This window comes from Sus scrofa, chromosome 9 (genome assembly GCF_000003025.6).
Source record: "Sus scrofa isolate TJ Tabasco breed Duroc chromosome 9, Sscrofa11.1, whole genome shotgun sequence".
Lineage (NCBI taxonomy): Eukaryota > Metazoa > Chordata > Mammalia > Artiodactyla > Suidae > Sus > Sus scrofa.
The window spans coordinates 52,016,572-52,033,506 of NC_010451.4; the positions used below are offsets into that span (position 1 = coordinate 52,016,572).

The 16,935-nt window shown below is 42.1% G+C and overlaps 1 protein-coding gene across 8 annotated transcripts in view; it reads right to left on the reverse strand.

The window, feature by feature from the left end:
* Positions 1-12,961, reverse strand: part of MSANTD2 (Myb/SANT DNA binding domain containing 2) — a 32,389-nt gene extending 19,428 nt beyond the window's left edge. For 2 of the 8 annotated variants that reach the window (XR_002335710.1, XR_002335711.1), the window contains exons 1-2: positions 11,245-12,961; positions 6-130 (exon numbers count right to left, since the gene is read on the reverse strand). Coding sequence is in view for 3 of the 8 variants with exons in the window: in XM_003130028.4 (XP_003130076.1) it covers positions 11,245-12,006 (762 nt within the window). In the remaining 5 variants the exon portion in view is untranslated. The remainder of the gene's footprint in view (positions 1-5; positions 131-11,244) is intronic. The other 6 variants (XR_002335713.1, XM_021063066.1, XR_002335712.1 and 3 more) reach the window with 4 other exon arrangements.

The window sequence follows — 16,935 nt, forward strand, 5'->3', positions numbered from 1 at the left end:
ATTACCTATTTCTGCTGAAGACGGTACCTTCAGGACCCAGCACAAGGGTGCTCATTATCTAAGAACTGCATGAATACCCACTGTATGGCACCTTCCTGCTTGGAGGGGTAAACCTCAGTGACAACTGGACCTAACAGTAAAAAGGCATAATATGAAATCATGTAAATCATTCTTAATAAAGCCAAGGCAAATGAACTTCTATTTCTTATGCACAGTGAACAGTAGAGAGCTCACACTTTCTAATAAGGTCAATGAGCTGATATCATATTCGAAGGGTTTTCTAATTGTGTGCTTTTGAATTGACATATTTAAAATACCATATTTTTTCTACCAGAATATAAGCTCTTTGAAGACAGGCTTTCTGTTTTTTTTGTTTTGTTTTGTTTTTTTCATTTTTATTCAGTGAAGTATCCCCAGCACCTAAATCAACACCTGGCATGCAGAAGTGGCTCAAGAGAGTTTAGTTAAATGAATAAATGAATGAATGAATGAATGAGTGAAAATTCCTTAAGACTGTATGTGGCAGTTGAGAGATCAAAGGTACTTTCTGATCTATCACACTCTTCTTTCTAAATCATAAACCAGCTCTATCCATTTAGAGAAAAGTATCTGTAAATTTTAAATAATAATGATAAAAGCAGATTTTGGTAGAGATGAACTTTATTCTGGTTTTATTAATATCAAGTACACACATAATTGACTTATTTGGATAAATGAAGTAATCTGAAGGTAGATACTAGAGAAACAACATTGTGAGTTTCAAAAATTCAGGATGTTACAACAAAATGATCTTACATAGGTTGAGAAAATGCAACTAGAAAACATATCTAGGTAAAAAACTTCCATTCTACTGTACCACTTTATATTGAATGAAGTATTATTTGGTAGCTCAAAAAATGTAATTTGTGAATACAGCCAAGAACACATATATGAAAATAAGATGGTGGCTGTTAGTCTGAGAATAAAAACAGATCTGTATTTTATTAAGTAATAACACCACATCCCACCCACTAAGTGACAAGGTAACACCCACTTGATTGGTGCCAAGAAAAAGAAGGATTTCCATTGGTTCTCAAGGACTCTCTCAACTACAAATAGGTAAGATTTAAGATTTATACAGATTTAAATACATGTATTATCCCAATATGCAGACAGTTCTCAATTATTCAGAACAATAGGGGGAAGACTCCGCATAGATTACAAACTCCAGATAATTTGTAACATATGCAGTATATGAAGCACAAATTCATGAAGCATTCATTTTGAACACTGAATGAAGCTTCTGCAATGGTAAATAGTAGACAGAACAACACATTGCATAAACCCCATGACAGAAATAAAATTAAAGGGTACCTAATAATCAATAGGCAATACTAACAATCGTCTAAATTCTAAAGCTTTTTATGGTACTGGTCTTTGTTTTTGAAACTCAAGAAGTTTTTTCTCCCTTTTTGTTTTTGATATTTTAAAAATATTACACAGATATAACCAACCAAAGGTGGAGGGGGTGCTGCTATTCTACCTCATCTTGTCATAATGAGCATACTTCAGATTGTTGGGATGAAAATTAACATTTCAATTTTTAGATCTGAAGTTTAGTTCCTGTCTTCTGGTAATGTTAGAAAAAGAGAAGGCAGCATCATCACTTCTGAAGCCTGGGGAGCAGAATATAAGAGTCTGCATAGAGTACATCCTGGAAGTAACACAGACAAGGCTGCCCTAAAATGTATTTTAGTTGGATCTCATTTTAAAAACGTAAGCTGTGAAGTACTGTGATGATCTGTAAGGACTACAACTACGAATACTGTGTAAATTGGTAGAGAAGTACATAGTGAGTTGTGTGCTGGGCTAAGATCTAATAATCCTATAAATTAGAAATTTCAGATTCTCCCAAATAGCCCCACTAATGTTGATATATCTGAAATCTGTTCTCTTTCCTTCACTTTCACTAACACTGTTTTATTTTGCTTCCTGTCTACTTCCATGCAAGGAGCCTCCAAATGATCTTTGTGCTTCCAGTCTCACTGTCTCCAATTCCTTTTCCATCTTACAGCCAGTTCTAGAACCGAAGACTTACCATGTCACACTCCAACTGAAAATTCTTTGATAATTTAGGATAAAGTCCAAACTCCTTAGCCCATCATCTGACCTCTTGTTTATGTCTCCATCTCATTTCTTACCACTTCCCACCTCCTTTCACCCTTTCCCTCAAACCCCAGGCTCTAGCTATCCAGAACTATATAGTGTAAAACATTTCACCAGAAATCTGGGACATGACCTGTTTCAAATGAATGTTTCTGGAATTTTGACACTTTAAGTCCAAAGTAGCATGATGATGGAAAAACTTGATCTCACCTCATTATCTTCTATTCCTCTTTTATCTAACTGCCCCGCACCAAGTGTTGCCATACATCGGTGGAGCCACATCCAGCAACTCCGGCGTGTCCCTGGTCTACTCCATGCCCTCCCGGAATGTGTCACTGCGGCTGCAGGGCCTCCAGGAGAAAGACTCTGGGTCCTACCTCTGTTCTGTGAATGTGCAGGACAGCCAAGGCACTGACAGAGGTCACAGCACCAATACTTTAGAACTCAATGTGCTGGGTAAGTGGGAGGCCTCCATGGGAGGGAGGTCAGGCAGGTCTCTCCCCAAATGCCTGCGTGGGAAGGTTGGGGGAGGGGGCAGGGGGTCAGTGTGTGGGAGTGGGGAGGGGCTGCCACTGGTCCCCTGGATGTGAGTTTTCAACCTGTCTCCTTTCCCTCAGTGCCTCCAGCTCCTCCATCCTGCCACCTCCAGGGTGTGCCCCGTGTGGGGACCAATGTGACCCTGAGCTGCCAGTCCCCAAGGAGTAAGCCCACTGCCCAGTACCAGTGGGTGCGGTCACCCCCATCCTCCCAGGTGTTCTTTGCACCAGTTCTAGGTGAGGGAACTTCTGGAGACAACGGAGAGTGTGTCTGGGGTAGAGGAAAGCTGAGGTACCAGAGGGGCTGGGGTACCAGGGGGAGGCAATGCTGAAAAGCACTGGGGTAGAGCAGGAGGATATGGGGAGGGGGCTGGAAAAAGAGGACCTGCCAGGTGCAGGCACCTGCTGGGTGCTTTCGAGTGAAGTGCTGGGGCTAGAAGACCTATATTCAAATATACCAAAGTGTACTGCACATAGATAATTAAGTATAGTGTCATTATGTGGGTTAAATAAGTTAATATTTGTAAAGCACTCAGAACAGTGCATGACACATAGTAAATGCTATATAAGCATTATTATTTTGTGAAATTTGTTTCATATATATGTTATGTGAATACTAGGCCACAGGGTAAAACATATTTCTTCTTGTATGTTCAAAAAGATGCACTGCTTTGGTTTTTCTTTCCATTATATAAAGGAATATGACATATAATGGATATTGCATAACTGATTTCAAACTATAAAAAATTTATTTATCAAAACAGATCAACTTCTAGAATTGTATGTCCACTATACTGTTATCCCTAAACTATTTGCTCCACCAGTTTACATGGTCCTTGATGACACCATCTAAGGCATACCTTCAAGCATTATGGCAAAGTGTTCTTCAATTAAAACAAATGACTTTTCTTTTTTTGAGGGCTGCATTGCACCTTATGGAAGTTCCCAGGCTAGGGGTTGAATTGTAGCTGCAGCAGCCAGGCTACACCACAACCACAGCAACATAATATCTGAGCTGCATCTGCAGCATACACCACAGCTAATAGCAACGTAAGATCCTTAACCCACTGAGTGAGGCCAGGGATCAAACCTGCCTCCTCATGGATACTTAGTTGTATTTGTAACCTGCTGAGCCACAGCAGAACTTTTTTTTTTTTTTTAATGGTAACACCCATGGTATATGGAAGTTTCCAAGCAGGTGCAGCAACACCAGACTCTTTAACCCAGTGCACCAGGCCGGGGATCAAGCCTGCATCTCCACAGTGACCAGAACGGCTCCAGTCGGATTACTAACCCACTGCGCCAAAGCAGGAACTTCAAAAGGCACGACTAAATACCTCATCACTTAAAATTTTGGAACAACTGAATTACTTGGATGCTTCCAGCTTTGGATTCCTTTTTTTTTGCTTTTTAGGGCTGCACTCACAGCATATGGAGGTTCCCAGGCTAGGCATCTAATCTGAGCTACAGCTGCCAGCCTACACCAGGGCTGGAACAACATCAGGTCTGAGTCGAGTTTGTGACCTACACCACATCTCACAGCAACACTGGATCCTTAACCCACTGAGCAAGGCCAGGGATCAAACCTGCAACCTCATGGTTCCTAGTCGGATTCATTTCCACTGGGCCACGACAGGAACTCCCCCAGCTTTGGATTCTTGGATGAAATATATCTTACCGTATTTGCACCATTCTAGGTTATTCAGCTGCTGAGTTTTCTACCCCAACTGCAGATCTACCTCTACTCCCTTCCTCACCTTCAGGATCCACTTCCAAAGCCTGAATTGACATGTTTTTCCTGTATATCTGAGTGCCTGCCGCACCATGAGCTTAATGTCCACATAATACACAAACCATGCTCACAGTACTGCAACTGGTGCTTTAGTAGCTTGACTTGTTCACTGGAAGGTGGACACCTTGACAGTAAATAGTACACTGCTGTATTTCCAGCGTCTGTGACAGGAAGCATTCAAATATTTTTTGATAAACAATTTAAAGATGAAGTCCATATTTCATACCCTAATATTTAAAGAAAGCCTGTGATGAATCTTCAGATGAGTCTGATGAAAAGGAGTGGGCAAGATTCCCAAATCCTCCCACAGATGCTTGGGCTTAGCCAAAAATTAAGGTCCACACCTGTCTCCTGTTTCCCATAGGCAGTGATTTCAAGGGCCCAGGCCTACTACATCAGCCAAGAAAGATATTGAAAAGATGCTCAAAGTTCTAAAGCAGGGGTCTTTAATTGTGGTACCCATACACCTTCTTTAATGATTAATTAAGGCGCCTTAAACCTTAGGAATTCTTATCATTTCCAGTCTTGTATTTTTTAGGCATGAAGCCTGGCCACTGAATTTAGAATAGCCAAAGCAATATTGGTTAAGTGATATTGTTCATTTAAATGTAAGTGGGCTATTATCTGATACATTTAATAAAACTTATACAAATTTGGGATGAAATTTTTAGATTCAAAGTATTAATTATTCAGTAAAATTTACAGCCCATCTTCATCTTATACTAGATTTAATATGTCTTATACTCTGTTAGCTTCCTGTAAACTTTCAAACATATTATGAAGAAATTTTAATGTCAGCTTAAAAATGTTCAGGAGAGAGCAAAGATTCCAAAATTCTTTTAGTAGTACATAAGCAAAAAAGCTTGAACACCATTATTCCAAAGCTGTTCTGGCCAATACAACAGCCACTAGCTAACCACATATGGCTATTTACATTAATTAAAATATTAAAAATTCAGTTTCACAGTCACATTAGCCACATTTCAAGTGTTAGGTTACCACCTGTGGCCAGTGGCTTTTGGACAGTGTACATATGGAACACTCATGTCAGCACAGAAAGTTTTACTGGACAGCACTGTCCTAGAGAACCAAGAATATGACATGGTTTGGCCCAGCCAACGGAGGTTATAATACTTCATTTCTTACAGGAAAAGCTCCTTCTCCTAGAATGATGGACCATATTTCCTGACTTCTATCAAAGTTCCTCCCACTCAGGGGTAAAAGGACAGGGAGGGCAAGAAGAAGGAACTTTGGGCTCCCCCTGGAAGTTTGAGTGTGTAGCCAAGAGAATCCTTTCATAAAATAATGACTAACAAAGTTTTTGTTTTTGGCAGTGCCCATGGCATATGGAAGTTCCCTGGTCAGGGATCGAACCTGTGCCACAGCAGCAACCCAAGCCCCTGCAGTGACAATGCCAGATACTTCTACTGCACCGCAAGGGAACTCTATGAGTGACAACTTTTTACCTACATTGTTCAATATGGTAGCCACTAGGCACGTGCAGCTATTTATAATTTAAAATTTAATTAAAATGAAATATAATTAAAAACTCAGTTCCACAAGCACACTAACCACATTCCAAAAGCTCCACAGCCACAAGTGGCTGCTGGCATCACAGTGAAATGCAGTAGATGAGAATATTTCCATCATTACGGAAAGTTTTCTTGAATAGCACTGTTTTGTACTATGGCTTTTCTAAACATTGTTTCCCTTTTACATATTCCCTTAGTGAGGAATCCACAGTATTTTACTCCGCTTGTCAGCAGATTTCCCAAGATGCCAGGAAATAAATTCAGATGCCTATTCAGCCACAGTTTTAACGTTTGCTTGTTAGATTTCTTACCTTTAAAACTGAATGTTTAAATATAAATGTATGGCTGGTAGTCTAGGATGGTCTACTAGGATACATATCAAACCTCTGTCAGATTCACAAGCAGACAAGCAAACTGGAATACACAAGCTTTCAGGTGGAATGGCTTGGGAACAACAGAAACGGAAGGGAACAAATCTGACTAAATCATTCTTAGGAACACTTTGAGCGGTATACCATATTTCTTGAAAATCTTTCAACAATGATGCGGAAGGTAAGTCTTGTCTACAAACGCCAGAAAAAAGTCCTCAGAGATAGGGAGAGTCTTAAAATGCTTATACAGGGACCAAGGTTATCTTTTGGCTCTAAGTTATCTTTGCATTACTGGTTTTCACAGACAATTAATGACAAGTCTTCATAGCTAAAATGAAAGACCATCCTGTGATTTGTCTGCAAGTACAATATTTGTTCCAAAGATTATGATGAATTACTGAAGAACAGTTATAAGGAATGTCCCTTAAAAAGTAATCATCTTGCTTCCTATGCAGAAGACTCCCTACGGCTTTTAAATTTATCTGATGAGCAACTAGCATTGATCCCGCCAAGACAAGTTTTTTAGGTCATATAATCACCTTGCATTTCATCTTGAGGCAGAGCTAGAAGTACACATCTGGTTCAAAGACATAAAGCCAACTCTCAAGAGGCAAATTTTTGGAGAACACCCAAAAATATGGGACTTGAGAATGAGTTTTGCAGTGCATCAGATTAACTGAGTGAAGTGTGAATACAGCATCTGGCTCAGAAGTGAATGCTTTCATGAATTCGAAGTCTAGATAGATCTTTCAACTACTACAGTGTGGACTGTGCTGAGATCTCTCCCTCCTTTGAAGTCATCATACTTATTGTGTGCTTGTGTCATTCCACACTTAATCAAGTACTACACTGCCTACCATCTCCTGGGTGGTCTTGTATAGCTTTTTAACTCTTGGATGTACATATACAGACTTAAGCTCTGTAAGCTCTTGGATGTGTATTATTACAGTTCTTTTCTTCACCCTAACATCCAGCAGACAGTAGACACTCAAGTATTTGGTGAATGGAGATCTGAAGACAAGGCCTTCAGAAAAGGAGAAAAGTCATGCAATGACTGAACAGAAAAGCACCCATTTGTTTTTCTGACTCCAAAATTAGGTTGGAATTGCTAGCAGACTAATTTTCTTCTGGCAAACAAATAATTAACAAAACTCCAGAACTAAACAATAATGTGTAACATGGCAGTCTCAAAGACCCCTATTTTATCCAAATGACTGAACAAACACCAACAACGGGCCATGTCCGACTTCAAAATGAAAAATCTTTGCAGCAATAAAAAATGTTCATATCTGTTTTTAAGTTAAAAATCCTGTGCACTAAGAAGCATGTATATTCACTTGGATAGTTTTTTGGTTTTTTTTTTTTTTTGGCTCTTTTTTTTAGGGCCACACTTGCAGCATATGGAGTTTCCAGGGCTAGGGGTCTAATAGGAGCTGTAGCCACCAGCCTACGCCACAGCCACAACAACGCAGGATCTGAGCTGCACCTGCAACCTACACCACAGCTCACGGCAACACTGGATCCTTAACCTACTGAGTGAAGCCAGGGATCCAACCCGAAACCTCATGGTTCCTAGTCAGATTCATTTCCACTGAACAAATACCAACAACGGGCCACAAAAGGAACTCCGGGATAGTATTTTAAATTAGTACTTTAGCAGCAAAATCCAAGAGTCCTTAATTCAGTTTTTGTTGTTGTTGGTCACACCTGAGGCATATGCAAGTTCTCAGGCCAGGGATCGATCAAATCCAAGCCCTAGCTGTGACTTACATCACAGCTGTAGCAATGCCAGATCCTTAACCCAGGCTGAGAATCCAACCCAGGTGGGAACTCCAACCACAGTGGGAACTCCTGCTAACTCAATTTTAAGGTTACTCAGGAAGATGGTGAGGAAAAAGACTGGGACAGGACTCAGCTTTCCGTTGCCTTTTATGATGAGGTGAAGTCTGCTGCATCAATATGCTAAAGCTATGATTAAGGGAAAGTTTCAGGGAAAAACTAGTTATTACGTATCTTCCTTCCTTTCAAACTTAGAAGAAATTATTTACTGAGTCTTCATAATTGAATTCTGATCAATATTTAAAAAACATTAGACCAGAAATGTAATTGATTCACATGGTGTTCTTTCCCTGTGAGCCTCTGACATGAGTTTACAATTAAGTGGGCTACCTTCCTCTGTACAAGATGTTCCTTTAGGTCCATATCTTACCGCAATACTTTGTTTCTATTTTGCAAATTCTAAAGCTTTTAAAAGGGATTACTGAATTTCTTCCGGAAGTTCTCACTACCATGGTAAAGTGAAAGAGATTTCTGAATTATTTGTTCTAAATTGGCATTTCTGAAACTAGGAGGGTTTGGGATTCCCTGAGAATTTTCTAAAGTAGTATTTTTATTTTTATAATCTGGATTACTTGGCCATCCACCTTATAATTGTGTAAGACTATGATTTCAGTCACCATGTGTGCTTCTATGCTTAAGATTATATTTTCATACTAAGTCTCCTAGGGGAACTGAGCTTAGTTTTTAATGCAGTATTTGGGTTTCAAAGTCTATGTTTCAAAATCTAAAGTTGCAGTAACACTGCTCTAGATTTTTATACTTTCCAAAATTCTCCTTCTAGACTTTGATGAAGGGAGACCAAAACCTGTCCTTACAGGTTATAATTCTGGCAGGAAAGACCAACATCGTTAATGAAGAAGTCTGGTTCCTTGGTTGAAATCACTTAAGGAAAAGAGCATTAAAAAAAAAAAAAAAAAAAAAAAAAAGCTGTTATCTGCCTTTCTCACCAACTGCTACTGTGGATTGGAGAATCCACCATCATCATCTATCCTCAAAATATTTTAAGAGGTCAATTTGGTCTTATCTGCTTGGAGACAGAAGAGTGATCCTCTTTTAAAAATTCTTCAGAAAAGCTCAAATTCCTTTCCTTGCTTTAGATTATGCTTCTCATAAATGGACAAAGATGCAACCCAACTTAGAGATTTCCTGGTCATTTGAGAAACAATTTTACAACCAGTGAGATTTATAATCAATGAGGTTTTGATAACATAATTTTTCTCTTTTTTTTTCTTTTTTTTTTTGGCTTTTTAGGGCCACACCTGTGGCATCTGGAAGTTCCCAGGCTAGGGGTCCAGTCAGAGCTACAGCTGCCTGCCTACGCAGCAACTCTGGACCTCCAGCCCACTAATTGGCCAGGAATAGAACCCGCATCCTCACGGTTTCTAATCGGATTCGTTTCTGCTGCGCCTCCAGGGGAACTCCCACTTTTCCCTTCTGAGTGGGAAATTTCCTTGGACAAAAGTCAATCAAGCTAAAACAATTACAAATGCCTAAATTGCACTTTAAACTGAATAAAAGTTCATGGATAGATGCTAAGCAGCACAATACAAAAACTCTTCCCCAAACTTAACTTTAACAACTTTGAACAGAACAACGAATGAGATTCAGAGGATAGTGGCTACTCTTAGCTACTACTTTAACCCTGTCTATAAGCTACTACATTAATGACTAACGACATCCTTGTTCAAGAGGGGGTGGGGGGAAATCCAAAAGAACATGTTATCAGGTAAGCCAATTTAATTTTGCAATTGAGAAAGGGGTGCCAAATTCCCAGAACAATAGTTAATAGGTTTGAAATATCTTCGTTTCTGCACCAAATTTTCCAAGCAATGATGTCCTCAGATGAACACTAACTGAACCAAGATATGCCGAACTTTGGAGCAATCGCCTTTCTCTAGTTCAATTATGGTAGTTCCTACTGGGTTTTTACCCCTCAAGGAGTTCCCAAAAAACTCCTGTCATCCCTGTCAGAAAAGAAGTACACAGATTCTGAACAAGAAGTGGTTCCGTGAAAACTGGGATAAAGAATCCTACCAGAATCTTAGCAGACACTGTGAAGAGGGACTCTGCTTACCTAAAAAACAACTCCATGTCTGCCAATAATACAAAGCTGAACTCCTGGATTAAAAGTCAGTAGGAAGAGCAAAACAATAACCCGGCTGGTGGTAAAGTTTCCAGCCCAAATGAAGCCTCTGTATTTAAACATTCAGATGCACAAGGAGAGCCAGATGCACCATAAGAGCTTTATTTATCACCACATCCGGCACAATACCTAAAGCAAGGGATAACTGGCTTTCACGAAAGAGCGTAGTCAGAAACATAGCAGGGCAAGCCATTCTAACTCTGGAAGCATCACACTCCAAGCTCCAGACCAACTACCAGCCAGGCAAACTTTTAACTGTGCCACTAACTCCGCGAAAACAATCCACTATCTGGCTACAATCAAACCTTTCCAATTCTCCAAAGCATCTCAAGACCTACTCGTCTTTTGAGTTAGAAACAAGCTCAAGTCTGAAGACAAGTGACACAAAGGCCAGTGGTCCCAAGGCGCTTTTCGTGAGGTTCTACCACTGCCACTCGCTCGAAAATTCCTAAACTGGGGGCTCAGCGGCCCCCTCTTCACCCTTTCTCCATCCCGCCCGGCTGGTAAGCCTCTGCCTGGGAGCCCCTGGCCTGGAACAAAGCGAGAGGCCCCGGCGGCGGGGGCGAGAAGCGCCGGCGGTACGGGGACTGCCGCCCGGCGCACAATGAGAAACTACCAACTTCAGAGCGCAGGAACATCCTCAATTGGCAAGAAAGAGGGGCGGCGGCAGGCACGCCCAACTTCAAACTCAGGAAACCTACGGGCTGGCGGCCATCTGGAAAAAAGCCCCCTTCCCAGGGAGAGAAGAAAAAGGCGGAGGAGATGCGAATCGCCCACCGGGCCCCGGAGGGGAGCCCTGCGCTCAGACCGGCCCCCGCCCCCGAGGCCCGCTTCCCCGCCTTCTCTCTGCCTCTGGTTCGCTGCCCCAGGCCGGGCGGCCGGTTACCTTGATGCGCTCCCGGCACTGGGACGGGGTCCGCTCGTAGCCCAGCTCGGCCAGGGCCCGGGACACGCGCTCGTACATGGCTGGCCCGGGGGCCTTGCTGCCGAACACCGTGCCGGCTCCCTCCAGCTGCTGGTACCGCGCCTCCACCAGCCGCTCGTTGCCCCACACTGCGATGAGCGCGTTCGTCTCGGCTGGCGTCCACGACATGCCCCGGCAGGCGGCGGCGGCGGCTGCCGCAGCCCCGCCACCGCCGCCACCAGGGGAGAAGGAGACCGAGGACGAGGCGGCGCTGCGGCCCCCCAGCCCCAGCCCGAGACCCCCGGACGCCGCTGCCCCCGAGCCCGCTGCACCGCCTGGCCCGAGCGGGGAGGCACCCCGAGGCGTAGAAGGGTCGGACAGCGAGGGATTTCCGTCGCTCAGGCCACCAGGAGAAGCCGGGGAGAGCACCTCCATCTTCGGGATTTTTAGCGGCGAGTTGGCGGGCAGCTCCGAGCCACAGGGCGCAGCCATCTTCCAAGCGGCCGCCGCTGCACCGCCCGGAAGTGACGCGTCCGCGCATCCGGCCGCCGCGGACTCCGGGGCTGCCCTCGGGCCTGCCTCGCCTGCAGACTGGCGGGTGTGGGCTCCTGCTGACGCGCGGAGGCCTTCTGCGGACCTCGGTCTTTCTCCGCGAGCCCTGCCGCGCCGCCCGCTCCTCTCCCTGGGCGAGAGGCGGGGATGAGGCGAGCCGAAGCCCCGAGCCGAGGAGAAGGGTGGGGGCATGAGGGCGCTGGTGTGAGGAACAGATTGGAGCCTTCCCACTTCCTCTCCAATCTCAGCCCCCGGGAGGAGGGGTGAGGCCCGTGAGGGGGCCCGGAGTTAAGGAGGACTTGACCATTTCGCTCGCTCGCTCTCCTCTCCCTCCCCTCTGTCTCTCCCGGCTTGGAAGTAGCCTCGGGGTTCTGAGGCTGACGTCCCAGGAGGAGGTTGGGGAACTCTGCGCAGGGTACATCCAGGAAGGCGCTGAAGCTCCAGGGAGAGATAGACTTTTAAAAAATATTTGGGAACCAGAGTTAGCGTTCGTACGCTGTAGCTTTTCAAGAAACCCAAGCGTATTATTTGAAGAGCAACTCTGATTCCAGTTACGATCTATTTTCCAGCTACGATCTATTTTCCAGTTAGTCTGAGTGGGTGTGACAGTTTGTAGAATAGTTAAATGTCTATTGCGCTTGCACAGTAGCTTCAAGCAACTCCGGGCTCTGCGGCAGAGTTACTTTGCAATACCATTCTCCATCCTCCCAACTTGGCAGTTGCATGTTATTCCCTCAGGGTTTATACGCTAGAGTGTAAGGAGACTAAAAAGCGACTGTCAATTATGACAGCTCTAGTGACCTCTGGTAATTAGGGGTAATCCGTCCTGATTGCTCCATAAAGTGCTTCAATTTAATGAACATTAACACACCAAATCCAATACATCGTTGTAAGGTATTTCAGTATTCTTCAAAACCAAAAATCTAATTGTTTATCTTGATCTTTAACTTAAAGGCCCCAGCTGCCTTTTCTTTTTCTTCAAATATGAATAGGCTATGCAATTTTTTTTAAAATAGCAGATATATGTGTGTGTTTTTTTTTTAATAGAGCTGAGGGCAGCTACATTTTTAACTCAGAATCACACCAGAGGATGACATGGTTGTCAATGGAAAGCCAAAAGAATAAGCAATAGGGATGAAGTAGAGAAGATAAACGTTGTCATATGTCATATTAAAATGCCACCATGACATTAAATTAGCAGTATGCAGAAACATAAAGAGGAGGTCCCTGTTGTGGCCCAGCAGGTTACAAACCAACTATTCCCGTTCCATCTGCCATTGCACAACACCAGCTTTATGGTGAACCATGGTGTAGTCCCAGATGAGGCTGGGATCCTGCGTTGGTAAACCTGTGGCTGTGGCGTAGGCCAGCAGCTGCAGGTCCTATTCGATCCCTAGCCTGGGAACTTCCATATGCCTCAGGTACAGCCCTTAAAAAAAAAAAAAGAAAAAGAAAGAAGAAAGGAATTGCAACATTTATGCCATCTCTTCCTCTTTTTCTGAGAAAAAGATATAGTCTAGCTCCTCCATTAAAAGTATGAATTCTAGAGTCAGAATGCCTGGCTTCAAATTCTAGTTCTGCAACCTTAGCCAACTTCTCAGTGCCTTGGTTTCTTCACCTGTGAAATAAGGATGATCTCACAGCATTGTTGGGAGAATAAATGAATTAATACAGCTATAGCCCATTCTATACCTGTATTAATGAATTAATACAGGTATAGAATGGTACTTGGTTCATGTAAATATGTTGAGCATTTGCTGTTATCTACTTTATTTGAACTCTAGTTGATATATAATCTTCCCTTTGTTACTTTCTCTACACCTCTGGTTTTCAGTTCTCATTTCTTTTTTCTTTTTTTGCTTTTTAGGGCTGCACCTGCAGCCTATGGAAGTTCCCAGGCTAGGAGTCGAATCCACGAGGATCTCAAAAAAAATCCTCCCTCCTTCTGTTGTTACTTCTGGATGATTCTCAAGTCAACTCTGACTCATCCAGGAAGCCTTCCTAGATAAAGTGGGTTGATTGGAAAGTCTCCCTTCCCACAAACTTCTGTTTCTAGACATTATTTCTATATGTCCCCTATCAGTCTACCCTATGAGAAAAGTTTGTATCAAAAATAAAATTTCCAGCAACATCCTGAAGTTAAAACAAAGCCAAATAATGTATAAACTATTAAGTGTGTTACAAGGTATAGAAGCACTGCTGGGTGGGCCAGGATCATGGGATCATTGTGTTGGCTTACTACAGTGGATGATCCTGGATTCCAGGAGTTGTGTGATGACTTTGTTCAAACTGGACTTATGGGATGGCTACTGTGTTCAGAATAATGTGCTACACCTTTTACTGTGGATCCAAATGGTAGTCATAATTAGATTAAAAACTTACTTGAGGAGTTCCTGCTGTGGTTCAACAGGATCAAAGGGTGTCTGCAGTGGCAGGGATGCAGGTTGGATCCCCTGCCAGCTGCAATGGGTTAAGGACCTGGTGTTGCCTCAGCTGTGGCTTAGGTGGAAACTCCGGCTGGGATTCCATCGCTAGCCTGGGAACTCCATATGCCACTAGGCAGCCAAAAAAACAAAACAAAACAAAAAAACTTACTTGAAGGATAACATATGAAATGTCCCAAGAGAGTACAGAACAATACAAATATTCCACCTGTAAACTATCCACACCCCTTTAACTGTATCTTCCCCTCATCGATTTCCTCCACAATCTGTATCAAGTTTGTTTTACCAGGTTTTATATGAAGCCTCCCCAATCAGTTGGACAGAACACCTCTATCTAATACACTCATACAACTTAGCCCTTCATGTTAATATTTTCTATCTCAAAAGCTTTGTTAATTCATTTGCAGACTCTTTCACTGTGTTTTATGACTATCAGTATGTTTGTTGCTTTATCTTTTTTCCTTTCACATTCCATATTAAGTCCTGTTACCTCAGCCTCTAAACTATTTCCTAAATTTGACTACTTCCCAACCCTGGTCCCAGCCTCCCTCATGTCTTTACTGGACAACTGGACTTGCAGCTTACATACTTGCCTGCTTACACTGTAGCCAAAGTGAAACTGGTATTTTAAAACATTTTTCTTGTGAACTATAACATGCCTATATAAGAGTACATAAAACATTCATGTACAACTACTATGTGAATTATTATAAAGCAAATCTTGTATAACTACCACCCAAGTCAGAAAATAGAATGTAGCCAGAACTCTAGAAGCTTTGCCCTACAATCCCTTACCAACATTATCCCTTAGCTCCCTTAAGATAACTGCTATCTTGACTTGCCTTTCTTGTAGTTTTTATCACTTTATTATATGTCACGAAAAGTTTTGAATTTTTTGGAAATGAAATCACATGTATTCTGGGTCTGGCTTCTTTCATTCAATATTATGTTTTAATTAAGATTCATCTGTATGAGGCTGCAGTTATTCATTTTTGTTGCTGTAAAATACTGTTTTATGAATATCTCATATTTTATTTATCCTCCTATTGTTGAATCTTTGGGTTGTTTCTAAATTAGGATTTTATGAATAATGCTGCTGTAAATATTCTTGTACATGTCTCCTAGTGCGTATGTGCAAGTATCTCTGCAGAGTATATACCTCCCCCTCCCTTCTTTTCTCCCTTCTTTCCATGTGGATACACAATTATTCCAATTCCATTTACTGAAAAGACTGTCCTTTCCTGTCCTTCCCTCGCTTGCAATCAAGCGTCCGTATGTACATGGGTCTATTTCTGGGCTCTTCTATTACATCAGTCTATTTACCTGTTTTTCTATTTGTGTTCCTTGTGGTACTATCACACTGCCTTAAGTGGGTCACACCAGCTTTATATTAAGTCATATTAGGTACAGAAACTTCCTCCTCAAATGTAAATTGGTGCAGCCACTATGGAACATAGTATGAGAGCTCCTTAAAAAACTAAAAATAGAGCTACCATATGATTCAGGAATCCCATTCCTGGGTACATATCTGAAAAAAATGAAATCTCTAATTGGAAAAGGTACATGCACTTCAGTGTTCACAGCAGCACTATTTACAATAGCCAAAACGTGGAAACAACCCAAATGCCCATTAACAGATGATTGGTTAAAGATGTAGTATATATACATATATATGTGTGTAGATATACAATGGAATATTACTTAACCATGAAAAAGAATGAAATATTGCCATTCGCCAAAATATGGATGGACCTAGAGAATATTATACTTAGTGAAGTCAGACAGAAAAAGACAAGTACTATATGATATCACTTATTTGTGGAATCTAAAAATTCAAATGAATCTATATACAAGCAGAAACAGACTCACAGAGTTACTGTCGTGGCTCAGTGGAAAGGAATCTGACTAGGAGCCATGGGGTTTTGGGTTCGATCCCTGGCCTTGCTCAGTGGGTTAAGGATCTGGCGTTGCCGTGAGCTGTGGTGTAGGTTGCAGATGCGGCTTGGATCTGGCCACAATTGCTGTGGCTCTGGCGTAGGCTGGCAGCTGTAGCTCTGATTTGACCCCTAGCCTGGGAACCTCCATATGCCGCAAGTGCAGCCCTAAAAAGCAAAAAAAGAAAAGGAAAGAAAGAAAGAAACAGACTCAGAGATGTAGAAAACAAACTTATGATTACCAAACAAGAAAGGAGATAGCAGGGATAAATAAAGAGTATGGGATTCACAGATAAAAAATACTATAAATAAAATAGGTAAACAACAAGGACTTACTATATAGCACAGGGAAGTATATTCAGTATCTTGTAATAACCTCTAATTGAAAATAATCTGAAATATATATATTTAATCACTTTGCTACACACCTAAAACTAACACAATATTGTAAATCAACTATAATTTAATTTAAAAAGCCTTCCTCCTCTTTCTTTTCTTCCTCCTTCTTGTTCAAGAGTAGTTTGCTATTCTTGATCCTTCCCTTGTTAAAAACCCACCAATGTCTTCGCATTGTAAAAATATGATCCAAACTCTTCACTGTGAGTGTGGTGATTTAAAAACCTATCTGGGAGTTTCTGTCGAGGTTCAGTGGTTAACAAATCTGAACCATGAGGAACCATGAGGTTGAGGGTTCGATCCCTGGCCTTGCTCAGTGGGTTGGGGAATCCAGCGTTGCCATGGGC